At 40.2% G+C, this 12,301-nt stretch overlaps 1 protein-coding gene across 4 annotated transcripts; it reads right to left on the bottom strand.

The window, feature by feature from the left end:
- Window positions 1–83: 83 nt before the first annotated feature.
- On the bottom strand, window positions 84–7,671 carry hpcal1 (hippocalcin-like 1). 4 transcript variants are annotated; one of them, XM_058056633.1, is made up of 6 exons: window positions 7,609–7,660; window positions 7,418–7,518; window positions 6,638–6,722; window positions 1,636–2,106; window positions 1,089–1,194; window positions 84–600 (listed from the first exon to the last, which is right to left on the bottom strand). In XM_058056633.1, exons 4-6 carry the CDS (start codon window positions 2,011–2,013, stop codon window positions 503–505), a joined length of 582 nt encoding a protein of 193 aa, XP_057912616.1. In that variant the 5' UTR covers window positions 2,014–2,106; window positions 6,638–6,722; window positions 7,418–7,518; window positions 7,609–7,660; the 3' UTR covers window positions 84–502. The 4 variants fall into 4 exon arrangements, with proteins under 4 accessions (XP_057912616.1, XP_057912614.1, XP_057912615.1 ...); XM_058056631.1 differs by lacking the exon at window positions 6,638–6,722 and having other exon boundaries at window positions 7,609–7,665; XM_058056632.1 differs by lacking the exon at window positions 6,638–6,722 and having other exon boundaries at window positions 7,418–7,515; window positions 7,609–7,651.
- Between the last annotated feature and the right edge of the window lie 4,630 nt (window positions 7,672–12,301).

Raw genomic sequence — 12,301 nt, forward strand, 5'->3', positions numbered from 1 at the left:
AGGGCGGGGGTGGGGGGTGGGGGTTCATGCGCAACATGTTGTGTAGATTTTTCTTACACAAACTTTATTTCAATTGTGTGAAAACATGTTTGTTACAATAATAAAACCTTAAACAACCACAGTCTCTGTATTTAAAGTCACATAAAAATGCATTCCACAGAGTGCATGCAATACTAAAGGCATATACATCTTGTGTATCGAACAGCCACTGAGCATTCCTGAGCAACATATAGTCACTTCTCCACAGTTAAAATTTAATATTCATTTCTTAATGTAACATAGCTGGAGTCATAATACTTAGAAGTGATCCAGTCAATATAAATATATGATATGGCACTTGAGCGGATGGGGGGGAGGGGGGATGAAATGCATTTACACAGAATAAGCCCATCAGTCCACAAAAAAGAAGCCACGATAATGTAAACATAAGACGTGGAGTGCTATACTGTACATGTCAGGACCATGTTTTTCCCCTTTAAATCAGGTGAACAACAGTGCGGCCTCAGAACTGACGAGAGGTTCCCTGATCGGACTGCAGGAGTCTGACGATGGACGGGTCACTCTTGGCACCTTTAATGAACTCCTCCAAGGACAAGCGACCTGTCCGGTACACAGCACAAAAGCAGCACACTTAGGGACAGCCAGTTGGCACGTTGGCCACCAGGTGGTGCTGTGGGCTTGCTGTCATAGTGTATTATGACTGTCATTGGGATCAAGTGACCAATTGCAAGGCACCATGTGTCCAAAAATTGGAGGAACGGGGGGAAAACCATGAGCATTGTCATTAAATAAGAGGTGATGTATTGTTTTAAGTTGTACTATTACTTAGACATATTTTTACTAGGGTTGTCAAATGATAAAACTCCAAAAGCTCAAAAAAATCAGAAGAACCGAGTATCTTACTGTGTGATTGTGTGTGTGTAGCTTACTTTCAGGGTTAGGTCAGATGTGTATGAAGCATATGCCTATATGTAACGTGTTTCTTTCCCATGAACAGATAATAATCCACGCTCTGTTGGTAGTTGTGTAACACATGTTAGGTGAACGAAGCGGTGCAGTGTTATTGATATGTTTTTGCTGAAACTCACCGTCATTGTCGATATCCATCTGTCTAAAGATCTTATCCGTCCGTTTCTCCGGTGTGGATTCATCCTCGGGCATCTTCATCACTGAAGACACCATCTTATAAATGGCCTGCAAAAGGATGGTTATTTTTACTCAAGACATTTATAACTGTTAACATTTTGAATGGTATGTTTTGTACTCTTCAGAAAGGTCGTCTTGGTAGAACGAGGAGAAAGCATGGGGGCAAAAACACCTGAAGAGCAACAAAAGCATTGATGCATTTCTTATGGGCAAACACAACAGGCTAAAGCCAATATTGATACGACCCAGCAGGCAGCTCTGCTCACCACACTGGAGTAATAAATATAACCACAGAAAGGGCATACAGTACATCTACCGTGCGACATGCACCCCGAAAGCAGGTTTTTTGCGTGTCTCAAGTCATCCAAGTCAAAAATAGTGATGCTCAAATGTAACCCTTGTATAATATGGAAACCGGCACTGCTTGGTACTACAAATAATTAAAAAATACCTTGTATCAGGTAGTACCTGTGGAAAAAGGGTCCTCACCTGGACTATCTCCAGCATCTCAGCCCGACTGATATAGCCGTTTCCATCCAGATCATACATGCTGAAGGCCCAGCGCAGTTTCTGCTCCAGCCCACCACGAGAAGTCACACTCAGCGCGATGATGAACTCCCTGAAGTCGATGGTGGCGTCGCAGTTGGTGTCGAACGTGCGGAAGACGTGCTCGGCGAACTTGGAGGCGTCTCCATAGGGGAAAAAGTTAGCGTAGATCTTCTTGAACTCCTCCACGGTCAGATGACCCGTGGGGCAGTCCTTAAGGAAGCCGCGGTACCACTCCTGCAGCTCGTGGTCGGTGAACTCTGTGTTCTCTCTCAAATCGTTGAGGACCTCAGGTCGTAGCTTACTGTTCTGTTTCCCCATGATGAAGCTGGGCTGGTGTTTCTACAGTATCCCTGCTAGTGCTCCACACTACCACTGCTTTTGTTTTAGATGACAAATCCGCTTCCTTGTCTCCTGCGGGGGACAGACAACTGTCATTAATATCTTTGTTGGATGAAATTCACCAGTTCAATACACCCATAGTAGTAGCAGTAGTGCTGATTTGGGAGATTGATGGTTGGATTCTGGGCGGCACGGCGGTCGAGTGGTTAGCACGCAGACCTCACAGCTGGGAGTTTGCATGTGGAGTTTGCATGTTCTCCCTGTGCATGCGTGGGTTTTCTCCGGGTACTCCGGTTTCCTCCCACATTCCAAAAACATGCTAGGTTAATTGGCGACTCCAAATTGTCCATAGGTATGAATGTGAGTGTGAATGGTTGTTTGTCTATATGCGCCCTGTGATTGGCTGGCGACCAGTCCAGGGTGTACCCCGCCTCTTGCCCGAAGACAGCTGGGATAGGCTCCAGCACCCCCCGCGACCCTCGTGAGGAAAAGCAGTAGAAAATGAATGAATGAATGAATGTTTGGATTCTCTACCTAGAGTATGGTACATTCAGACCAAACACTGTACCAACAAAATAAACATCAGAACTTCACAAAGGCCGACCAGTGCTTATTCTATTATTATTATTTTATAATGTGTATAATTCATGCTATTATTTATTTTTAATGTAATTTTTTATTATTTATTTGTCACACAAATATTAAAAACAATAAAAATAAAATATTAAAAACTTTTCCTTTTGAAAAAAAGGTTCTCCTCTCATGTAGTGTGGAAGTGGTAGCTTGCTATGCTAGCGGCAGACATCTTTTATCCTTGCAGTTACCCCGTAGCCTGCGCAATGTGATGTAAACAAAAAATAACAGTGTAAAACTGACTATTGGGTGTTATTTTGCAGTAAAAATCATATTTACATTAAAAAATAGGTTTTCTATGCTCGAACTATCATACAAACTTTTTGTTTCTTGGAATGTTAAATTGTTATATATGTATGTATTGTCATGTACAGCATAACCTCCCTTCCTAATAAAGGCCTGATGCTCTCTGCTGTTGAGTAAATAAAGATCCCCCCTTTTTTGTTAACATAAAATGCATTGCCAGGCAATAAGTGGCTTTTCTGTGCTAGCAAGAGTGTGAACTCACACAGCAGGTGACACAATCTGACAGCTGTTTTTTGTTTTTTTTTCTTAAGTGTGATCGCCACACTTAGAGGCTGAACTCCTTGCATCAAAATCAGGAATCCGAGTATAGTATTTCCCCAAACTGGATGAGCCATTAAGCTTGTATGTCCCTAACTTATCAATGACAAATGCTGTTTCCCGTAAATGGCTGTTTGACCAAATTAGGTCATCTCTTGAGAAAACACATTACTGGCATTGATGACGTTTTTTAAGATTGAGTTGACTGAACATTCTGCCTGCCCAGTAGGGCACAGAGAGCCCCTCCAGTATGCCATTCCTCATTCCCAACCCCCATGTGCTGCGTGGTCCTCTTTTTCCAGTGGCTTCCCCGCCTAATGAGTCCGCTTCACACGCTGAAGGCTGCAACGGAGCAGCAGGCCAGTTTCACTGCAGCCTGTCAGGCTCACCTCTTTTACTATGTCATAACAAAGTCGCTCTCTCCCCAGATGCAAATGATTTTATGTAAGGTAAAAAAAAAAACCCAACAGTGTATGCGTTTAATTACAGAAACTTGGACAGAGAAGCCCAAAAGGCCTTGTAACTGCATGTGAATAGAACACATTATGTAAATGCATATTATATTATCAAGTAAATTGTCCTATGTTTACATCCATATTGTAGCATTTGAAGCTGAAATTTACAGTGAAGTTCTAAGAACAGGAGTAGAAGTATCGACAAATAAAAAGATGGGAGTGAGAAATGATGCTGTATCATGGGTGACTGAGGTTTTCAAACAATATCAGAATGTAATATATACATATACCAGGGTTGTCACAAGATCAAAAAATTGTCTTGTGGGCACCAGCCAGGCCCGTGAGGATGAAAAATAAAAGAATTAATCACAATAAATGAAAAAAAACTTGATTATTTCAGTTTTCCTCGTCTCAAAACAGGCAGGAAGAGTATGTTTCATTTGTTTCATAGAACAACGGCATGAATGGAGTGAGCCCTTTTGTCTGCAAAATATGCAAAATAAAAAAAATGCAAAATATTGTCATTAGGGATGTCTGATATCAGTATAAATTGAGATATCAGTTGATATTGGTATCAGATTTTTTTCCCGCTCATGGAAACTAATATTTTCAAAATGCTGTAGACAACACATATGTTCATTTCACCACAGGAAATATGTCATGTCACACATATGAGTATCGGCAGATCGGTATGGGAAATTGAGAGTTGGACAATATCGGCATATGTTTCATTCATTCATTTTCTATACGGCTTATCCGACGAGGGTCGCAGGCGTGCTGAAGCCTATCCCAGCTGTCTTTGGGCGAGAGGCGGGGTACACCCTGGGCTGGTCGCCAGCCAATCACGGGGCACACGTAGACAAAAACCATTCACACTCACATTCATACCTATGGACAATTTGGAGTCGCCAATTAACCTAGCATGTTTTTGGAATGTGGGAGGAAACCGGAGTACCCGGAGAAAACCACACAGATATGACCGAAGGTGGAATTGAACTCAGGTCTCCTAGCTGTGAGGCCTGCGCGCTAACCACTTGGTCGCCAATCGGCATATCGGTTTTCAGCAAAAAAGCCAATATGGGACATCCCTAATTGTCATATTTTTCATTGCAATTTTCTTAAAATCGAGAATTGGGGAAATAATGAAATTATATGCTAGTAAAATGAATAGAAAATGTATTTGTATTTATAAAAATGTCCCCCATAATAAACACCTGGTGAGTAATTCAATGCCCTCGTGAAGAGGAAATACGGTTCAGAATATGTGGGATTACTTTCTTCAGCTCAAACAATTTTTTCCTTTCCTCCGCTATAAAAAAAATTGTAAAACCCTCACTTAAATCTGGTTGTTCATTTAACATTGGTAAGGGTCACACATCATTACCCCGCGATCACACCTGTGCAAACACGGCCAACATTTTAAAGCACTCTTTCATGCTTTTTAATTGGACGTAAATCAAACAAAACATGAGCTCAGAGAGCAGGAGGACTCTTCAGTTTGTGTGTGCTGGTAATAATAAAGACACCATCAAAGGGGTGAACCGATGTGGTGTCATCGGGTTAAAAATGATACAAAGAGAGAATAAGAAATGAGCTCTCTAGTTATTTCTCATGCTTTTTGTGCTGGTTCTCTGAAGTACCGTGGAGAACATCACGCACTGGATCAGGATGAAGTCCCCTGACACACCAGTTGCCAAGGCAACAGCATAGTGGTGCTAAAGCTCAAGTAAGGGAGGCAGTGCAACCATCAATCCGGGGCGCTAGATAATCAGACATGTAGTAAGCGTTTACAAACATTGGGGGATGAAGTACACAACATCAGTGAACCTCTGACTTCACAACTGTTCCTCACATTCAAACATCTCATACAACGTCAGAAGAGTGCAAGCGTAGGAATTCTGACATAAAAGCCCACATTCCCACCGTTCGGTAGCCTATAGTTGCGATTATTACAATCTACTATTTATTTATTACTATTTATTACTATTATCATCATTTACTTTGCTTCACAATTTTACGATTTTTGACCATTGAAATGCCCTCCCAAAAACTGTGCAAAACTGCACTGCTTAGTGGAAAACTCATGTAGGTGTGATGTGTGGGCAGCCTGATACTGTTGTGTTGTATTTTCCACTGCGCATATCTTTACTATACAGTATTCCTTTCCAGCAGCCAGTTAGTGAGCACGATTACACAACGTCAAATGTTATGATTCCCATCAACAATTGAGAGTACACAGCAATCAATATAATGTACTGAATGAATGCATGAAGTTGACTGCCAAGATGGAGAATTATGTAGCCAAACTCACTAAGAGGTGATAAGAGTTTTACAACAAAGTATCAGAACCTTTCCTGGAGAAGGAAAGGCTGCATGTACTTCATGCACAAATAAAAAGTAAGAACAGAAATGTTTATTAAGCAAAATAAATAATTGGGTCAAAGAAGTATCAAAAGCATTTGTTTTGTTTTCTTTTCATGAGTAACCACTATTGACATTAAAAAAAACTCCAAAGAAGTCAGTGCCTCACCAACCTGTTTCATCACTGTTTTCATACATTGTTATTATTATATCTTTTTTACACATACACCTTTCAAAACATGCATTCTTTCAGTAGCAGTAGTAGTAGGAGAATTGCACTTTTTGTGGGAATTGTTTTTTCTGTGCATTCTAGCTCGAGAGTTAATAAGAGCTAGCTAACAACGGACGTCATGGGAAAGACTTATTTTGATGCTCACAAAAATAGCTAAAAAATAACACCAACAGCGCTCCATTTACATAACTGACTTGTATATTAACCAAGCTACAGCGATATTATAATTGTAGCCGCTAACATGAAGAACTATTTTTATATGTCGGGCTAACACGACACCAACCCTCTAGTGGATACCGAGCGCTCAATATCGCTACAAAGACTTAACAAGATGCTTGTTTGCCATCAGCATTTTTACCTGACGACTGGAGCACACGTCTTGTGCTGGAAGACACAGCCATCTCAATGATCGCGACATCTTAAGTGTTGTCGCTGTATATATGCTGAAAATATGCTCAAAATACATCAAGATACTGCAACTATTACATGTTATCATCAGTGTACGTGTTAATGCATGGTCACAGCATGTATATCAAACAATACAACGTTGTTAAGAGATTTTTTAGAGGACTTCATAGTCGAAATAGTTGTGTCCCAATAACGTACATTGTTAGCTAGCTCATATTATGTTTTCTTGTGTTATAATACACTGAAAGGGGAAAGAAATATGTGTTCATGTTTCACATAATGATTGTAAATGATGGGCAAAATTCCCAAACAGTGCAGTTTCCCTTTAAATGATTTTGCAGCATGGTTTAAATGGGAAAAAGTAGCACCACCTGGTGGACAAATATGAAATCAAAACACTTCAGCTGCATTAAATTTTCAATGGTTTTCAATCGGACATTTTTTGCCTCCAGGAATGTGAGACACAGTTAATAATTATTTAACAAATAGAATATCCTCTGTCACCTATATTTGTTAAACGCAGCCAATTTCGCGTAAAATAGCTATAGAGAATAATGATTTCCAACGTGTGTTGTGTTCAACACAGCCAAGACTGCAATAAGGATGTGATGCGGTCTTAAATGGGTGTAACCCTCAAACTACCCCCCTGTCGTCACTTGAATTGTCACGACACACTTCCCAAGAGTTGCTATGTCATAAGAAGTTTGTTTAAAAAGAAAGAACGAAATACCTTTGTTTTTTTTAGAACGTGCTGTATGAGTCTTCCGGTATAAAAGTATGCTTTGGTCGGTCCACTTTTATGTCGTCTTCACAGCAGCTAGTCCTTAACTTCTGACGAACAAAATATAAAAGAATACACTCTGAAATGTGTTAAAAAGCTGACTTTGGTGATAAAATGTTATATAGTAGTTATTTTTTTACCGTAGTGTCTTGCCGATGCTGAAGCTTGGACGGTTAGTGGAAGATGTGACAAGGGCTCGATTTTCATCCCGCTTGTCCATACAACAACAATGGGGTGGACGCGTCACTTACACGTCGATTAAACATCTCTGTGAATTAACTGTACTCCTATAGCATTCTAAACAATATTAAATAGAGAGAGTGGATGTTTTAGTTGTCAAAAATATTAAATTTTGATGGTTTACTTGCTCGTACGTGTGTCATATGTCCAGGCACCACCCCCCTACAAACTGAGTGGTTCCTTCCACTCTCTCCTAGTTGCTTCCATCGGAGAAAAAGTCTCAGCGTCCGGTGGAAAATTATCTCTGGGGACTATTATTAGCTCTCTATCTGAAATACACGTCTGAGAAAAAAACATCTGAATGCAAAAAATGCCGATTTTATGGGTGAAGAATGTTATTCAGAAAGTTCTACTTTAAAACTCACGTTTACAGACAACAATCTGGATTTTTTAAAATTCATAATCTAACACCAGTTCCTTTAAAGTGCAAGACAATGTAGGAACATTTCTTTTTTATTCTCCAGACTTTTGACCCATTAAGCACATGCAAGTGTATCATCATTTGTGCAGGTTACAGTGACACAGGAAGTGCGGACTGTATGTCAGCATTTCAAGTAAGTGGATCAATTATTAACTGTGTGCATGCGTGCGTGTGTGCGTCTGTGTGTGTGTGTGTTTCTGAAGCCTGACACCTGTTCCTATAAGCACATGGTGTGTTTATCTGGCTCTACCTGAGGGGGGAGGGAACGGGTGCAGGAGAGTTTAGGGAGATGAGGTGTGCTTCTTTTTACACTTGTGTTGTACGCTACTTTACTCATGATTGGGCATGGGACACAGGAGTACAACCCAATCTTGGAGAGAGACTACTGTAACGGGCCTTCTCACATGGGCTCACTAAACCGGCTGTCCAACAGAATGTTGCTGCTCGAATCCTGACTCGAACTAGAAAATATGAGCATTTTAGTCCTGTACTCTGGTCTTTGCATGGGCTTTCTATTGCTCATAGAATAGACTTTAAAACAGATCTGCTTGTGTCAGAACCAGGCTCTTCAGCTTCATTTTTTACAATTATTTTTGGGGTTTTGCCTTGTTTTATGGAATGACTTATGGAATTTTGTTTTTTGTTTTTATGGAATAATTTTGTGAAGGGCTGCACAGCGACGAGTGGTTAGCACGCAGGCCTCACAGCTAGGAGACCCATGCACCCTCGGCCATCTTTGTGTGGAGTTTGCATGTTCTCCCCGTGCATGCGTGGGTTTCCTCCGGGTACTCCAGTTTCCTCCCACATTCCAAAAACATGCTAGGTTAATTGGCGACTCCAAATTGTCCATAGGTATGAATGTGAGTGTGAATGGTTGTTTGTCTATATGTGCCCTGTGATTGGCTGGCCACCAGTCCAGGTGTGATCCAGAAGTGATTTTAACCTTCTTTTCTGTAAAAACACTGCAGTTGGTAGTCATTTATTCATTCATTCATTCATTTTCTACCGCTTATCCTCATGAGAGTGCTGGAGCCTATCCCAGCTGTCTTCAGGCGAGAGGGGTGCACCTGGACTGGTGGCCAGCCAATCACAGGGCACATATAGACAAACAACCATTCACACTCACATTCATACCTATGTCGCCGATTAACCTAGCATGTTTTTGTAATGTGGGAGGAAAACACAGAGACGGCTGAGTGTGGGATTGAACTCAGGTCTCGCTGTGAGATCTGCGTGATAACCACTCAACCGCTGTGCAGCCATGGTAGCCATGGTATTTTATTTCATTTTTTCCACTGAATTTGACAATTCAACATGGCGGTTTATGAACATTATAGTTCATGTGAATTAACCATAACCATAATGAAGAAAGGTGAGATGATTTGTTGTTTTTTCAACTGGTGAAAAAAACAGTCCACTAGAGGGTATCAAGAGACCCATAGTATAGGCCTTGAGAGTGTACCTATCCAAAATGCTGTAGTTTTGACAACAGTCACAGTCTCATTTCAACCAAGACATGTTGTGTAATTGATATACTGCTTGTTTTGTTTGAGCTTCTAATACACACATCACTCTTATCCTCACAAATGTGGCAGAAAATATTGCTATTCTAAATAATATTTCAGTTCTTTCTACTAAGTTGTCCCTGTATTTTAATGGATGTCTGCAAAACACCACATCCTAACTTGATATTCCATACAGTATGCCTGGATTTTATCACTGAACTATATGCATTATTAATACATACTGTATATATATATATATTGCTTATTGATAGGCGAGAACAGTGATAAGCGTTGCATGCACTTTAGCTGATAAGCAACAGTACATGCGCAATAGAACCGTATCACAGTTGCTCTACTTTGTGATGGTTGATTGCGCTGTGATGACAGCAGCAATTCTGTGCGAGACATACCAGAAATTTCTGGAAAAGTTAATGACTTTTATGATTTCTCTTTGGGGTATTGACATATGCCTTTAAAGCTACATGTTAAAACGGTAAAATGATAAAAATGCCATTCAAATATATTTTATGATATTTTTATATCATAATTATATTATTATTAGGGCTCGAGCACTGACAGTGCAAAAGCCCTATTGTAATCGTAATGTTTCTTCTTACGTTGTTTCTTCTTATGTGCCCGTCCGCTCGCGCGCGTGCCCCCGAATAGCGCTTACCCTCGAGCGCGCCGGGGTGCTCGAGCCCGCTCATCACTGCTTGCAGTTTTAATTTATTATATTATTATTTTATTTTAAATGCTCCTATAAAGGACCCATGTAAATGTAACAAATATACTGTACTTAGTATCCAATATGTGTACAATAACGTGCATCATCATAATCAACTTTGGTCTGCTGTGTGAGAATGGTGTTATCGATGGGTTTAAAAGTGTTATCACTTCATGTCTGATAAAGTAGACATGTATAATTCCAGGGGGCTGCACGGTGCTTTATGACATCGTGATACCCTGTGCATGACTTTTTTTGTGTCTGGACTTTCAGCCGATGTTTGCCTAATCTACACCAACCATATCTTAGGTATTAGAAACCTACAGTCTGTCTACTGTATGTACTCCAGTGTACAACAGTCAGGTTAAAGGAGACCTATTATGCTCATTTTGTCCTTTGTGTTGAGATATGGATTCCTGGACACATGGTAACTCACACAAAAAGCTTTCCAGATCTTCCAGAATCTGTACCCATTCCAGCTGAATTTCATTGGCATTCCAAAACCATCTGTTTTAACGTGTTTCACCCACCCCGCTGTGATTGGTCACACCCCAAAGCACTCCCGAGGACTTCCAGACTACTGCCGAACCCCGCTTTCTAATTTTGTCTGTGTAGGAGTTGATAATAAGCCCTGTGGAGGGTAACTTGAAAAGTGGTTAGGAGCTACTGATAGCTTATGAGCTACTGGTTGGAGACACCTGACTTACTGTGTATGAACTGAAAGAGTGGTAAAACCGGTGTTCTACAACATTGGTAGTAGAAATGTGGTCATTACATGTTTTTTTTTTGTGGGACTACCCATGTTTAACAAACGCAGGTAGACCACTGACTGTGGTGGAAAAGGCTATTAGCAAATCCAGACATTGGTGAGCTGATAATATGCAGTTTGCTCCCTGTATGCACACTCTATAATGCTACACAGACAACCGCTTACTTACAGAAAATAGTTAGGACACTCGTAAATTGTTACTTGCAGCTTGTGCTTCTGACTCTCGTTGGAATGCCATCGGACTTCGGCAACAGTTTTTCCAGCAATAACCCAGCTTCACCCATGCAAAGCCTACAGCTTGTACCCGTGCATGCCCATAGAAGCATTCGGGAGCATTCAGAGCTATCCCGAACTTCTTTCATAGCTCACTTCAAATGCACAAACCTGAAACTTTGGCATCATTTCACACAAGAATACAACATTCTAACAACATTTATAAGTCAGAAACGTGGAAAAAGCATAATAAGTCCCTTTTAATGTGTTTTTTTTAAGTCAATTCAGGTACAGTATTAATTATGTTATTCAGTGTATTGGTCTGTCAAGGCTATTTTACAATAATATAATAAGGGAAATAACAAATGACCATCAAACCCAAACCCCCTTTTTTGTGCATATCCGTCCTTGTATTTTCACTTACACATTTTCAAAAATGAGGCAAAAATGATAAAAGACTTTTTGGCTTAGGCAACCAAGCCCAGGATTAAAAACATAGTTCAGCTCTGTGTTAAACGGTTGCACAGCAAATAAAGACCTTTGAATATTTGTAGAACAAAGTTCATTAAGCGGCCATTGCTGAAGTTTGGAGGTTGTTTTTGTTTTGGGTTTGTTTTTGCAGGGGAATCAACTAACACAGTACACTATAATACCGCACACTACACGCAAGAAAAACAAATTTTCATTCCTATGTGATCATTTAAATATTGGGCATAACATGTGTAAATAATATATATTTCAGATATATATTAAATTATATTATGTATGGAATCATTAACGGATAAAGTTCATCATGTTTTTTTTTCACACTGTTGCGGGACTTTGAGTCTGGAGCATGCCTTGATCACTCACAACACAAATGAGTACCTTCTCACTTTGTATCAGTGACCTCATTCACAAGCTTCAATGATCACTTATCAATCACATTTGCTGGGTGTCATTTATGTACACTGAACTGTGA

Source organism: Doryrhamphus excisus, chromosome 19 (genome assembly GCF_030265055.1).
Source record: "Doryrhamphus excisus isolate RoL2022-K1 chromosome 19, RoL_Dexc_1.0, whole genome shotgun sequence".
NCBI classification, from domain to species: Eukaryota; Metazoa; Chordata; class Actinopteri; order Syngnathiformes; family Syngnathidae; genus Doryrhamphus; species Doryrhamphus excisus.